Raw genomic sequence first — 15,817 nt, 5'->3', positions numbered from 1 at the left:
CACTGCCCCACTCACCAGGGACAGCTCCTTGAGAACATCCTTCAAACTGCCCTGTTATTTCACTCGAGTTTCCTGTGCCCTTCTGCCTGTAAGTGGTTGGTAGTATCAGTGTTTTAACTTGTGGTAGGGAGCAGAGTCCTCTAATTTCTCAATATTCTTCTGTCTGCCTCTGTCCATGGGCTTTTGTTTGGCTTCCTTGGATAAGGGCTCTATTTTCACTGTATTTGTGTGTCATGGAGCACTGAAGAGGTCCTGTGCTGACCCGGGTTTGCAGTCCCATCTACATGCAGATAGTAATGATGGTATTAAACACCCTTAGGGTGGCTTTGTGTCCCTGCCATGAATCAGGGAGAGAGGGCTGAGTGTGAGCACAGGGGAAAAGCAGTGCAGATGAACCACACCTCCTGAAACACTCATTTGATTCCATGCTGGCAGTCCTGTGGGTTACTTGTCCTGGTTTTGCTGTCTGATGCAGAACTAGAAAATGAGATTTGATCTCCTTGGGAGTATTTGTGTTAAATGTTTTTAAATAAACGAACTGTGCGTTGTGTCCTTTCCTCTCTGGACACTTCCAGCAAGAACAGGCTATCATGTACCTCTTATCTCAGAAGTGCAAGCTGACCAAAATCTGCCCACCTCCCCCTTCTTGTGCTCTGTGCAAAGGGTTATTTTGCCAGTCTGGTTAAATCAATTGAGAGCTCCCCATCCAAATATTGTCAGTGCAAATCCTGTGAGAGTTTAGCTGGCTCTCTGCATTGTGCTGAGGCTCCTTGAGCCATCCCTTAAGCCTGTTGAGCAATCATGTTATTTTCTTCAATGAAATGTTCAGGAAGAAATGTGTTGATGAATAAAAGCCTGACATTTCAACATCTGCATCTGGAAGGAAATGCAGGGTGGGTAGTCATCGTTGGGTTGGGAAAGGCACACTCGTGTGCTCTCTGTGCTCACAAGGGGCCCACTGGGTCTGCTGGAGCAAAGAGGAGTTTATTGACTCATTGGGCTTGGGATTAGGCCCAAATTGACAGGAAGAACTGAGAGTGAATTACCAGTCTCTGGAGAATTTGGGAATGCTGCACAGTAGTTTTTGCACTGCCACTGCTGAAAAAAACTGGAAGGTTTGTGGAATTGTTCGGGGAGAGCTGTCACTCTTACAGGTGTGAATAGGTGACTGCAGAATAAGTAAATCTTCCTTTCCAGAGTCTTCAGATGCTTAGGGTTCCTTTTGTGACAGCCAGGCCCACAGGAGGAGTTTCTAAAAGCAAATATAAGCTTGATAATCCTTAACGGATTCATTTCTGATGCAACCAATCAAAACATTTTGATGGTGAGGGGAGGCCTTCATTAATTAACATTAAAGAATTTACACCTTGCCTGTGGAAACTTGATGAGTGCACTGCAGTTGGGAGTGAGGCAATAAATGTGTTTTATTTGGTCCCATTTACTCAGTTTTCAGGGAAAGGGTGAGCCTTAGGCATCTCCTGCCATTGTTGGGTTTGCACTGCCCTCAGCTGGCTCAGCTCAGCTCTGCTCCAGAGCCCTGACAGGCACCCCAAAGTGCTCTGCCAGGGGAATTGCTGTGGAATTGGGAACAAACCCCTGCAGTTTGGCTTCTGTGCCAGACCCTGCAGCTGTGCTGCCTCAGTGCAGGGGCTGTGACATGGCCAGAGCAGATGGATTCTGCTCAGCAGCCCTCGGTAGCACAGCACAGCAGAAGCTCATGGATTTTCATCAGGATTTCTTCACCCCATGCAGGCTGTTGCTTTCCAGAGTGGGACCCTGGAGGTCCTGCATGGACCCTGCAACAGCAGGAGTTCGAACTCACATCTCCAAACCCTGGGGCTGTGTCTCAACTTCGGGAATATCTCAGAGCAGTCTGTGAAACTCTACCCACACACCGAATGCACTGCACTCCTCTCAGTGCTGATTGCCAATGAATAAGCATCAAGCAGCTGCAAAGGAAGAGTTCTTGTTTGGTTGGGCAATAAGAACTTAAATCAATGCTGAAGATGGATGAGTCCCTCGAGAGCAGTGTGTGATTGGTGCTGTGACAAAAAGCACATGTACAGTGCAGGCTGCTCCGAGCACTGCTACTTGCAAATCTTCCTTGAATTTGTCACTATAATTGTGACTGTTGCCTCAGCCAGTAATTATCTTCTGCTTGGAACTTTTCAGGGGAAGCAGAGATGGAGAGTGACGACGATGATGACTATGATGATGACTGTAAGAAGTCGTCGATGGATGAAGTAAGGGTGGAGATGTGTTTTTGGGGATTGGGTCGGCTCCTGTGGCTGGTTGGTGTGTGTTTCCAGGAGTGGAGCTGCCATCCAGTGGAGAAAGGGAGGCAGAGCACCGGGAAGCACAGCACCAGCTTCTCCAAGTTGGTTGTTGGTCGGTTTGGAAGCACATCTTTGCTTTGTTTATTTATACTTCCATTTTCTCAAGATTAAGAACAAACAGCAGCACAGCACATCTGGTTTAGGCAGCTGCCTGTGGTACATTTAGCATTGTTGGATGAAAAACTTGACATCAAAAACTTAAGAGTTTTATTATTTATCCAAGAGTACTGATAAATGTGCTCAGCACTGTGCATGGGTAGAGGTGATGCAGTCCTTGCCTAGGAGCCACATAAAACAAACGAGTACAGCATCAGTTTAATGTAAAGATTTGCATCTTCAGCCCATTTTGTTCTTTCCAGTGTGGCATTCCCTACATGAAGCATTGCCTTCTCTAGCCAGAGGCAGTGAAAGACACCACAATTGATAAAAAAATGGGCTTTGGCATTTGTGGCCTCTGATGGACAGATCAAACTGCAGTGTTTTCCCTTCTCTTCCCTAGGGTACTGCTGGAAGTGAGGCTATGGCCACAGAAGAGATGTCTAACCTGGTAAACTACATTCAGCCTGTGAAGTTTGAGTCATTTGAAGTATCAAAAAGTAAGTAAGAAACATCTTAAAATTACCTGGCAAGTGTTTGGCAGAGTTCTGCAGAAATGCTGCTTGGCTTCCTCTCAATTAGATACAGGAACATGGACAGAAAATGTTCCCTTGGTATCCAGCCAAATAAATCCATTTGTGTTTTGAAACCTCTTTTAGTCTAAATGTCCAACTTCATCAACAGTAAACCTGCTGACATTTCAGAAAGTTTTGAAAGTTATGTGCTTACATTGTATTTGTTGTCCATGACTAAAGAGTAACTTAAGCAGTTTGAGAAAGGTGGTCATAAATATTCCTACTTTTATTTTGCCTCTGGCACTTCTACAGAAGATTCAGGACAGAGTCTGCCCTTCCCCACATGCAAATTTGCTGCCTCTGTGTGTTGTAAAGAAAGGGCCATAATTTCACCCCCTGCTGGCTTTTACAGAAGATGCCTTGCTAGGAATGCACTCAGTGGCATCCTCAGTAAACACTGCAGCATCTCTGCCTTCCTTGATGCACACCCCCCCACTGTTTGTCTGCCCTTTTTCACTTTGTTTTGACAGTTTTTAATGTGCTTTTGGAGGTTTTTAGTTAAAGAAGTGTGCAGCATTTTAATTTATTTCAGATTTGTGGTGTCCTTGGCAGAGGACAGGTAATTCTTGCTTAAGTCCATGTCTCTATACAAGATTTGGCATTTACTTGTGATGAATAATAAACATGTAAGAAGTTCCCAATTGTTCATTTGTATGTGGGTATTTATACAGATACCACACATGAGCAGTCACAGAATCATGCAGGGAGCTGTGCTTGTTCCCTGTAGTAGTGTCCCTTTGGGTGTTTATAATCTCCTCCAGCTCTAATGAGAGTTACAAGAACACAGTGGGGAGGAGATGTGCCTTCTGGAAAGGAAACCATGTGAATCCTAGCACTACAAGTTGATGCAGCTGTTATAAAATTGTCTCATGTAGGGATTTTTTTTTTTTTTTGCCTTTCTGAGTTTTGTTTTCTGTAAAGATCTGCTGCTGTCCAGATTTTTCTCCTAAGTCCTGATGTGACCTTTGATCAATAATAGTTTCAGTGAACACCTATTGTTAAGGAATTAAATTGTTGATGTTTGTGTCCAAAAAATCATTATGTGATAAATATGGCCCTGGGTGGTAAATATTGCTGGCTGGCTAAAGAATGACTTGGGTGTTCTGGTCTTAGTTTTGGCCTGGATTCACTGCTGGATCTTCATAAATGAGCTGAATAAAGAAAGAATTCAATGAGAATTGCTTTTCAATATGCTGTCTATCCAGCTGTTTCCCAAAAATTATACTTTTGTTCACTTGACCTCACCTTCTTAAATATAGAGATCCATTCTTGTCTTTTATACAGTTTTATAGTTTCAATGTTACAGCACTTTCCTAATTTATTATTTTTTATCCAGAGTTTGTTTGGATTTGTGATCCAGACCTCTGTGGTGATAACACAACCTCACCACTTCTGTCTTTCACACATTTTAAAAGTGCATTTCCTGGTCTTGCATGAAGTTGGTAACAGAAATGTTGAATAGCAGTGGATCTGTACCAGTTCCCTGATTGCCCTCACCAGGAAGGTTCCCTCTTCTCTGGCAGCAAGTAGCTGTAACTGTATTTTTCCATGTTTTTCAGACAATTTTCAATGAGTTATTTGTTCACTCTGCAGTAATTTGCTCCTGATAAGATAGCACAGTGTAATGTATCACAAGAGAGAAATGTTTCTCCTGCACAGTCTTTTCTTCAAAGGGCAGGTCCCTTAATCCTCTCCAGATACTACAAGGAAATAATTGTTCTGATTTTAATTACAAGTTGATTAAGCTCTGGACAGTTGGTAACCAAATCCTTTAACAGCTACCAGCTCTGGTTTCCTACAAATGCTCTACTTAAAGACAAGGCTGAGAAATAAGAGTTTATTACTACAAGAAATCCTAGCACCTAGATTCTAAATAAGATAAAACCTGTATATGTGTGTTGCTAGTGCTATGCCATCAGTAGGGGGTAACTGGAATAAGAATAATCTCAGTGTCCTTATGAGAAGCTGAGATGGATGTAAGCCAGCTGGAGAAATAAAAGATATTGTGTGTTAGAAAGGAAGAGGGAGTGGTAGGAGAGCAGCCTTTAGGGAGCAACAGGAATTTTTCACCATTAGGAGATAACAGCTGTGAATAACAGCAGTAGCATGATGATTGCTGATTAGAAATAGGGACCACCATAAAGGGTGAGTCCCAGCTCTCCTAGAGGCAGAAAATTACCTTTGGAAACCCACATTCATCCTCTGACTTCAGCACAGGCTGAGAATGGTTTGTAGTTCCCAGGCTGGCAGCACATTTTCCTCTCACAGTGACCCAAACAATCCAGTTCCTCATTTTTTTGGATCTACTGCTTCCTTTTTGGCTCCCTAGGAGAACAGTGCCCACCTGTTTCTGTCCTGCTCCTCTGTGCTTTTACTCAGTTTTGTCCCTCCCCTGCAGCTTTGCAGTTTGACTTGGGGACCTGGCCAGCCCTGTCCCCTGCTGTCCCTGGATTGCTGCAGCACAGTCACAATCTTTCCTGAACCTGCTTGGGGCCAGGCCTTTTCTCTGCCTTGTTTGCTTTCAATAAAGTGATGAGGCTGGAGAGATCTTGCTGCAATGCAGGCACTGATCCCCTCATTTTTAAACACATCAGTGCTGAGGGAGTTAATGGATTTGACCTCCAGGGGTGTGGCCCTTCGAGGCATTGGGAATTGGGACAAAGTGGGAAGCTGTTAGTCTACAGAAATCCTTACCTCTGAACAGAAGTAAAGGTACTGAAGCCAGCAGGGTCTTGGCTTAGGCTTTCTGGGTGCCTTTAAAGGCTGTGCTCACATCAGGCAAAGGTGAGTGACAAGTGATGCAAAAATTAATGTTTACTCCTCCTGGCTCAGATATGGAGGAGGAGCTGTTCACCACTGCCAGATCAGACAGTTTGAGCAAATTAAAGAGATCACAAAAGCTCAATATCAGTTGGAGATTAGATCTGAATCCCTGCTGGGACACAGGAGCTCTGACAGCTGTGACCTTGCCCCTGATGTACCAAAAGCCATTGCAGACACAGCACTGCTCACTTTAATCTGGTATGGACATCAGTTATTGCAGCTCCAGGTGGTTCCCAGCCCTCCCATCAGCTGCAAACACATGCCAGAGATCCAGCAGTGCCCAGGGCAAGCTGCTGCAGCACCTTTGTGTTACAGATGTGATCTCTGTGCTCATCCTCTCAAGTCCATCCACACAGTGTTCTGCCCCCAGTGCTGCCTGCAGCTGGTCCAGCATGAACCTCAGGCAGCACCAGTGCCCTTAGTTTGGGTGCAGGTGGAGCTCTGAGTGTGTGCAGAGCAAGGTCACTGCTGTCAGCAAACCTGTGTGCACATTCCTTGGGACCAGGGTAAAAGAGCTGGTGGGCCTTAGGTGGGATAAGAGGACTGGGATTAAACCACACAAGTTCATGCTCTAACCTGTCACTGGTTTTGTCTCCCCTCCAAACCTGCAGAACGCAACAAAAGCTTTGAAATGTCTTCCTTTGTGGAAACCAAAGGGCTTGAGCAACTTACAAAGTCTCCTGTGGAATTTGTGGAGTATCCTTGACTTTCAGAAAGCAGCTTCCTAAGTCTTTCTGTGTCTGAGATCTGCTACAGAGCTTTATTGGAATTCAGAGACAGGAGCTGGGGAAATAAGGAACTCAAATGAAATTTGTAGATTTGACTGTCTTTCTAAATGAATTAATTGGCCTGAGTTCTGATGAGCTAATTTAAAAACTGGCATGAGTCCTCGTGCTGTGGGCTAGGACTTGAGGGAATAGGCATAAATGACATATTGAAGACCTAATTCTTTATATTCTTATTATTAAATTTAACATCCTATATGGAGTGGTAAGAGTTGAGCAAATTGTCAAAATGTGGCTGACTTTTTTCAGTCACGCGAGAATGCTCGCCCTCCCGTCGTACCTCTACTGATTTATTGCCACACAATTTCTTCTTTTTTTTTTTTTTAATTTCTGAAGAAAAGCCAAGGAACATTCTTATTAGACCTTTTGATGTTTCTGAATATCTCTCCTCGTGGTTGCAGTTCAGAATGAATGAGGTAAAATAGATAAACAGATAAAACAGTACCTCAGAGGAGATTAATGGAAAGCTGCTTCCAAAGATTGCCTGCAGCACATTCTTATCTCAGAGATTTGTAGACTCAACCATAAGATGTGTACACTTGTCATTTCTGTCTGTGTAGAGGCCAATTCTAATCTCATTCCAGAAAACCACTTTTTAACTGAACACCTCTCCCTGATCCAGAGGAAGATTCACTGTTTACAGCCAACTAGCCCCTGTAAATGTAATCCTAGGAAAATCCCAAAGTAGGAACCGTAAAGATAAATGGAATTTTGTGAATGTGATCTTCCTAATGCATCTGCCTGTGCTCTTTCTTGCTTATCCTGAGCACTCTATGCAGGAGCAAGCAGCACCTTTAATTGCCCCATATTTATGGTATCTCCTACAAAACTGTGGACATCTGGAAGCGTGATGGTTGCAGAAATCCAATGAGGAACCCATTGCCATTCTGTAAAGAATTACCTGCATTTAACCCTGCAGCTGCACTTCTCACTTGCCAGGTGATTTTTGTCACATGTCCTGTACCTTAACTACTCACTGTTCAGATACAACAAAATGCAGCTGAGCCGGATTTACCCCAAGGGAACACGGGTAGACTCTTCCAACTACATGCCACAAGTCTTTTGGAATGCTGGCTGCCAGATGGTTGCCCTCAACTTCCAAACTGTAGGTAAGTTGTGCTGTTCTCTGGCTTTGGAAAGCTCTACTTGTCCCATTCTCTGATGGACTTACTAATTCATAGGTTTTATTTGTCAGAAATTACCTAGGGATTCAGGTATACTATAGAGCTGTTAATTAAAATGTTTAACCCAAGCTTGTACTGTTTCTGTTACAATCAGTATGAAAATTTTTTAAACTTTTGTTGCTTTTTGAAATTATTATCTGTCCAGAAGATAATTCTTACCAATATTTTTACCATCCAGATTTGTCTATGCAAATAAACATGGGAATGTATGAGTACAATGGCAAAAGTGGATACAGGTTAAAGCCAGAATTCATGAGAAGGCCAGACAAGCACTTTGATCCATTTACTGAAGGAATAGTGGATGGAATAGTAGCCAACACTTTGTCTGTCAAGGTATGTATGTAGCTGGTGGATGTGCTCTCATGGCAATGCCAGAGCATTTATATTTCTGTGGTGCAGTGGCCTAGAAAATGACTATACTAAGCCAAGAAAATATAATTAATTTAATTTCATAGAGAAACATTTGATTTTTAAATTTTGCCTTGCATTTTACATTGTAGGATAAATCAATATATTTTTATTGTGTGTATTCTTTGGCATAGAAGTAATTACAGAATCACAGAACTGGGAAGTGAATGGATTTAGGAGCAGTTTGACTGTGTTTTTAGAAACAAAGGACTGGATTTAAACATGCTGTTGTGAAGTAGGAGGTTGGACTGTAGCTAGAACACTACATTCTTAGTATAAATAAAATTTTCTGGTTTTCTGAAAGTTCTCAAGCAAACTGTGGAACCACAAATGTCAGCTGCAATTCATTGCTATCTTATTTTTCCTTGTTCCTTTTTAAGGGCCTTTAATGAAGTTCAGGGACTGCCAGGAATCTGCAGATTGAGAATTACCTGCATAAGTGTTTAAGGGAATAGATTGCATTGGCTGTGACAAATTCACTTGGTGTCTCTCCAGCTGTAAAACCATAAACTTTCTGGAGTCCTGCTACTCCTTTAATGGACTCATCCATTAGAACAGCCTCTGTGTTATAGTGTCCATCTGCAAAACATCCTCCTGTTTTCACTGAGGGGAAGCAAGTATTTCCTCTCAGGCTACAGCAGAAGTGCAGCAGAGCCATGCTGGGAGGGATGTGAATAAAGGAATAATCTGGAGATATGCACAGTAATAGAAGAGGATGTGTGGGATGACCTTTCCTGGTGACCTGCAATCATGGAAGCTTTCAGACCCCTCCTGTGGCTTTAGAGGCACTTTCTTCTGCAATTAGAGCAAATGGAGGTGGAAGTCATTCAGCAGCTATTAGGAGGTGCACAGCTTTTTGAGGGGATGAGTATGCAGGAGTCAGGAGACAGCTGTCAGAAGGCAGCAGCCTCTGCCTGCTCAGGGAGGGCTCTGTGGTCACAGTGTCAGTGCTCACACAGGCACAGCAGCTGGCACTGCATTGAGATTTGCTTTAGGCCAGCTGCAATTTAGTAAGGTACAGTGACACTCCTGTGCCTCTTCAGCTTTCTGAAGTTATTGCAGACCTTTCTTTCACTTTTTCAAGCTGAGAGTTGTGCTGCCTGTTAAAAATAAAAACTGGGAGAGATCAGCTATTTTACAATTTTATTTTCATATTAAAACTCCTCTGTGAAGAGCCTTTATTGGAAAAACAAACTTGAGATTGTTTTCTCCCTCACAGCTAAAAGCATATATGTAATTTCTCTGCTATTTAAATATCTGTTTTTTCAAGCATTTTTTGAACCTGTTATTGAGACTAGATAGAACTCCAGAGTTCTCAGGAAACAGCAGATCCAAATGGGTATTCCTGCTGTGTGAAGGGCAGCAGCATGATCTCAACCACAGTATTGCTCATAGGGGAATTCAGGACCACAGGGTCACAGGAAACAAGGCCTCACAAGTTGTTTTTCTCTGTCTGCAGTTAAATATTGGGGTTTTTTCTGTTTATTGTGGGCTTAGTATTGTTTTGGTTTTATTTTAAATGCCCACTGTCTGATCATTAATGAGAACTATGCATCTGCATTACAGCCACTCATTTCCTACTCCACCACAGTGATCTCTAATGATGCTCTTTTGTTCTTTGGCTTTAGATCATTTCAGGTCAGTTCCTTTCTGATAAAAAAGTCGGTACCTATGTGGAAGTGGACATGTTTGGCCTACCTGTGGATACCAGGAGAAAAGCTCTGAAGACCAAGACCTCTCAAGGCAATGCAGTGAATCCAGTCTGGGAGGAGGAAGCCATAGTGTTTAAGAAGGTTGGTGCAACACTTGCTTCCCAAAAAGGAATTGTACTTTTATTTATACAGGGGTCCAGTGAGGTCTTTCCATGGCTGACTGAAACCTTTCAGTTGTTAGAAAGCAGGAAAAGAGATCTTGAATAGTTATTTTGTATTTAAGTTGCTTTTGCTGAACTTTAACTGCTAAAAGAAGTGAGTCTGAAGTCCCCTTGGCTGTTTCAGTGGCACAGCTGGGCTTGTCACTAGATTGGGCTATAAAGTCACTGCCCAGGTGATGAAGACACAAATCCCATCCACCTGAGATAAGACATCAACTTCTGAGCTGCTCATTCAGTACTACTCAGACTCAATTCTCTAAACTTCAGTGCAGAAAGCACTGAGCACCATGCAGTGTGAATATTTTATTGCACTTTGCAATATACCTGCAGGCAGTATTTGAACAGAACCTCTGGGGTCTGCTCACTGAGCACCTTGGTTAAATATATCCTGAGTCCAGGTGCTTGTAAAAAGCTTCTTTCAGATTTCTCTCAGCAAGTGTAGCTCACAAGGATGTTTAGACACTTGGTCCTTGCAGCACTGCTCTTTTCCCTGAATATTTGGCCTTCTGAATGGCTTTCCTTTGGCAGCCTGCCCGAGCTGAAGTTTGGAAACATCACTAGCATTTTTCTTCTGTAATGAACTTCTAATTAGTGTACTTTGCTTCTCTGTTTAGTTAACAATCATGCCTGACTGCCCCTGTGCTCAGGCTACTATTTTTGGTAGGTTGAAAATAAATCAGGGAAGCTCTTTTTGTTGCCTTTTTTTTTTTTTCTTCAGTGACTAGATAAAATTTAGCATGTGTTCTGTGCAGCCTATGGAAGGAGCTGCTTCATTCAGAGCTGAAAGTTAATAATAGTGCAACAACATTGCCTTGCAGGTGGTTTTGCCTTCCCTGGCCTGTTTAAGGCTAGCAGTGTATGAAGAAGGAGGGAAATTCATTGGCCATCGGATATTGCCAGTCTCAGCAATTCGACCAGGTAAAACCTTTTTCCCCCTCCAGACAGACATTGTGTGGTGAAAAGAGACAACAAGGCAGAAGCTCAACTCTTCTATATCAGCAGCCACTCTGCAGCCTCAGAGCAACTGAGGACTTGAATGATGTCTCAGGTTTGAAAAAGAAAAATGCCACATTTCATCAGAAATTTAAATTTTTAACCATCCAAGCCAATGGAATTAAAGCATTGGAGGGCATAGTTGGCACTTCCTTATCTCCAGTACACCAACTTCATGCTCACATGTTTATGCTAAAAAGTGAAATTGCACATTTTTAAGAGGAAGGAGAGCAACAGTCAATTCTGATGTCGTCATTGTGAGAATGGGATGGGAATGAAGGCAAAACCTTCTCCTCTCAATGTAATTTCTGCACACATGGAAGACTGACCTATATGCCAGCTGTTATATCTCTGTAATACCTTTAAATCAATCCAAAATTACTTTCATCCTCATTGCTGAAAATTAAAAGAAAAATATAATTATTGGCCTCTTCTAAATCACATTATTTCCACTATAATTAGTGGCCACTCAAATGAAAATTACCTTGTGTGACAACTCCAGGCCAGAGACTTGTTAGAGATCCTGTTTCAGAAAGATGCAGTGACATTGGCATTATGAGCAAGGGAAGTGTTCAAATTCAGTGCCAGATTTTCCTGAGAGGGGAGGAAACTGAATTAGGGCAAGCATATGGGCCATGAAAGTGCTCCCAGCTTTACTCACTGGAAAAGGAAGAATAACTGTACCTACCCTGTGCCTTATCCAGCACAAAACTCCCATGTCCCCATATCTGACAGTTGGCCAAATTATTCCTGAGGAATAATCTCCACACCTTTCTCACAAGAAACTTAGTTTATCAATCCAGCAAACACCTTTTTTATGCCAGCTGCATTTTCTGCTGGCTTAATGGATGTAGCTGTCTCACTGAGTGCCAGAGGAAGGTGGATGGGTGAGTGGAGAGGAGAAAGGGTGTGGAAAGGATTTCCCCCTTCTGGTAAGTGAAATCCTACCAGAGCTGTTCCCCACAGGCCCATTCTCTGTCCTTTTGGCTCCAGCAAACATCAGTTTACAGCAAGTGATGGAGAACAGCCTGTTGGTCTGGCTTTGTGTCCATGCTGAAAACTTGCTGGAGATTGAGAGGACTGAGAACCCTTTGTAATAATTAATTTCTGTCTTTTCTGAGATGCTATTGAAAGATTTTACCATGCTGTCACATAAATGCACAGACTTGTCACTATTCCCAAAGCAAGGATTCAGCCATTACTTGGAGAGAGAGTTGTTTACATCAGCCAGGTGAGGATTCCCCCAGATAAATGCATCCTGCTCCTGATTGGATCCTGACACTTCTCACATGTGTGGCTCCCAAACTGGACATGGCACTCAGTGCCACAAGGTGATCAGTCACAGGTTGGACAGCCAGCTTTCAAAACAGTCTGGATTTTCTCTTTTTACAGATGTACTCCTGAGGATGGTCACACAGTAGGATTTATACACACAAACACACTGTGGCCATCATGCCACATTGTGTATTTTTTAAATTAGGTGGGTGTGGATAGGCTGTTACATTTGAGTTTACTTTGGCTGTTCAGATTGCTGAGTACTATCAGGATCAATTTTGAAAATTAAATGAGATGTACTAAACTAAAAACACCGAGACATAGAAACTATAACAGAATGCATGAAAAAGTTTAAATAAATTACCATTTTTAGCATCAGTCACATATGTAAGAATGAACAGAAAATATAATTTTAAACTGCAGTGCCATATGCCTTTCCAGCAATCTGTACACTTATCCCTAAAACCTTTCAGGTAAACCTTTCCCTCCCAGAAGTCCCTGGAGCTGCTTGCTCAGTTGATGCCACACTACAAATAACAAGAGAGATGGATTGGAAATGCCTGTAGAAGGGTTTACGCTGTGAACTGGTTGTTCCTTACTTTGCAGGCTATCACTACATCTGCTTAAGGAATGAGAGGAACCAGCCTTTGACACTGCCAGCTCTCTTTGTGTACATCGAGGTCAAAGACTATGTACCTGACACTTATGCAGGTAACTCTGTATCATGCAGGTAATTTTCCTGCTGGGCAATTGGAAGGTTAATTGAAACACAAAATGCACGGGGTATGGATGACTTGCCAGGCTGGGATAACAGTCCTGTGAGCAAAGGTCTGCATCTGGTGGATCACTGTGTCTCCTCACTCCTAGGAGATGGCCTGATTTACAGCACTTTGCCTGAGGCTTAGGATTAGGGCCAACTCTCATTTTCAGCAGACTCCAAAGGAGGAAATACCCCAGGCACTTGCCAGTGGAAATGAAACTTTGCATGTAGGACACACGAGGATGTAATTGTTTCCTAGGCAAAGGGCCATGCTCGAGGGAGAGAACTGGGTTTGGGCATTGGCTCTAAACAGGGGTAGGTTTAAATGCCATGCAGTGAAAGACCATCTGCAGGGAAAAACACTGTTCTGCCTCTTGTTTAAAACTTGAGTGGAGAAGCCATAGTATCAGGGATTTGAAACTGAAGTATTTGCCTTATTCCTAGATGTGATTGAGGCCTTATCCAATCCAATCAGATATGTAAACTTGATGGAGCAGAGAGCTAAGCAGCTGGCTGCACTGACTCTGGAAGATGAGGAAGAGGTCAAGAAAGAGGTAAGGGAGATTTCTGAGCCCCTGGAAGTCATGCTATAGTGTTTAAAAGCACCTACTTTGCTTAGAAAGACAAATACTGAAAACCCCTGGGAATTGTATGTGTTGATTACATGGACCCCTGTAAACATCTCACCCTGAAGGATGCTGGGGCACAGGATACCCCAGCACCATTGCACTGAGGGTGTGGTTTCACTGAAAGCAGCATGGTGTGCACTGAGCAGGTTGTTGTTCAGAGGTGAAAGAAATTTAAAACTGTGTTTGTGTGCTGTGCAACTTTGCTCTGGAGCAACTGAAATCTTTGTGAGGCAATGATCCTTGTTTTCCAGTGTGCTGCTGGTTCTCCTTGCAAAAACAAAACAAACAACTCTGTGTCAGGAGTTTTTCCTGAAAATACTACAAATTGCAGGCTGTCTCTGGAGAGGTCACTCTGTTGAGAAACATTTGTGTATCTCAGATTATGATGTCTGTATAGGTTCTCTGTGAGCTAACATGTCCTAAAGAGACACAAGAATTTGGTGGGAAGGGGCCTCTGGAGTTCAGCTGATCCAACCCTCCATAGATGTTAGAAAGAGAAATGAAGAGGAAGGAGACCATGGAGTAAATAAATAGTCAGGCCTATTGTAGCTCAGCTGAAAGCTATGCAAGCCACAATTTTAGCTGTTAGGTATCTGGATACATATGGTTACCTGCAGACTAACCTGTGAACCCTTTTTCTGTATAATTGAAGGTGTTATGCACCCAAATGCACAGATGCTGTTCTGAGTATAATTGAGAGTTCAGCTGTAGTGTCTGACAGACTCTGCATGTTCAAACATTCATCTCTCTGTTCCAGACACTGGCACTGGGGCTTCTAGCAGTGTTTGAGAATATCCCCTTTGTCTGTCAGAGGTGGCTGTGGCAGGTGTTGTGCACACCAAGTGATCAAAAGGCTCTTAGCAGTCTCTAGCAAAGACAGAGAAATGCTTTTTAATCCTAAACTGCCCTCTGCTCTGATGCCTACCTTCTGCAATTCTCTGATGTGCAAAGCCTTGCTGAACTAGATTTTGTAACCAAGAATACATTCCCAAAGCAGACCAGATGAGTGAAAGTCATTACAATTCAGTAGCCAACAATTTACTCTTTGTGCAGTGTCACAAGTTCTGCTGAATGAGGGCACTGTGAAATGCTCAATAGTATCTTAGACATTTATCTAGGACACGCTACACATGAGATTCTATATTAATAGAAAAGCCTTTTTTTAACATAATCCTTTAAATACCTTAGAGGTCATTTTTACTTTTGAAAAACTACAGATTTTCCTGGTATATACAGCTTATTTGTTAGTTAGAAAAATTCTTGTCAAAGAGTGTCTTCTGCAGCAAATGGAAAAAGGAGAGATGACTGTCAAGGAGCTTGGAAGCTCATAGGATAAAGGAGGTTGTTTTGGAGAAGCACAGAAATATTTTTTAAAAGAAAACTCTAGTGATTATGGTCTGTTTGCTAAAAATGTGTAATGGTTGAGTTAGCTACAGCACCAAGGAACAGGAACAAAACTGGCACTGTCAGTGTCAATCTGAATTCACTGCTACCTTCCTCCTATTTTAAAAGCACTTTTTGGTAAGGTATTTTGGTCTGTACTAGGAAATCTTGAATTCCCTGACCATGTTTTGTGATGATAACATTTTCTTCATCTGCCTGTTTTCTTCACTTTTATTGGCCCACAGCAATCACACCCATTAATGATTGCAAGTACATTCAACACAGCTGGACAAACCCAAGTGCGCTTGGCAGAAATGAACACCTGATTACACCTGGATTCACATTTCTAATGCCCAGTTTCCAGCTTCCACACTATAAATGATTGTGTGCAAAGCTGAGCTTGCACAGCAAGATTCCATTCCAGCAAGATTCCCAGCACAGATTCCACTCCCCAAACATCTTTCCTTCCCCTCACACACATTTTTGATCTGAGCAGCTCTGAGGAAAACTGGGAGGTTTTTGCTTTGCTTTCCTTGCTGTAGAAATTTAAACTCAACCTCTGCAGGAAGTTCCTCAGGTTTCTCACAGAACAGTGAAATAAGCTACCCAACAGTGAATTGTTTTAAACATATAAATCAGCCTTTCTTCAGGCTTCACATTACCTTGTCTGTTAATGGTCAGTGTAATCACATAAACA

The 15,817-nt window shown here is 42.5% G+C and overlaps 1 protein-coding gene across 4 annotated transcripts in view; it reads left to right on the top strand.

Annotated features, from left to right (window-relative positions):
• PLCB1 (phospholipase C beta 1) overlaps positions 1-15,817 on the top strand; it is a 363,698-nt gene that overhangs the window by 279,670 nt on the left and 68,211 nt on the right. For all 4 annotated transcript variants that reach the window (XM_079298548.1, XM_079298545.1, XM_079298546.1 and 1 more), the window contains exons 15-23: positions 2,173-2,243; positions 2,836-2,932; positions 6,442-6,526; positions 7,600-7,724; positions 7,978-8,132; positions 9,836-10,000; positions 10,899-10,998; positions 12,955-13,059; positions 13,553-13,662. In XM_079298548.1, coding sequence (XP_079154674.1) covers positions 2,173-2,243; positions 2,836-2,932; positions 6,442-6,526; positions 7,600-7,724; positions 7,978-8,132; positions 9,836-10,000; positions 10,899-10,998; positions 12,955-13,059; positions 13,553-13,662 — 1,013 coding nt within the window. The remainder of the gene's footprint in view (positions 1-2,172; positions 2,244-2,835; positions 2,933-6,441; positions 6,527-7,599; positions 7,725-7,977; positions 8,133-9,835; positions 10,001-10,898; positions 10,999-12,954; positions 13,060-13,552; positions 13,663-15,817) is intronic.

Source organism: Erithacus rubecula, assembly GCF_903797595.1.
Source record: "Erithacus rubecula genome assembly, chromosome: 2".
Taxonomy (NCBI): domain Eukaryota; kingdom Metazoa; phylum Chordata; class Aves; order Passeriformes; family Muscicapidae; genus Erithacus; species Erithacus rubecula.
Note: the sequence above shows the minus strand (reverse complement) of the source record. Positions and strands in the feature narration are given on the sequence as shown.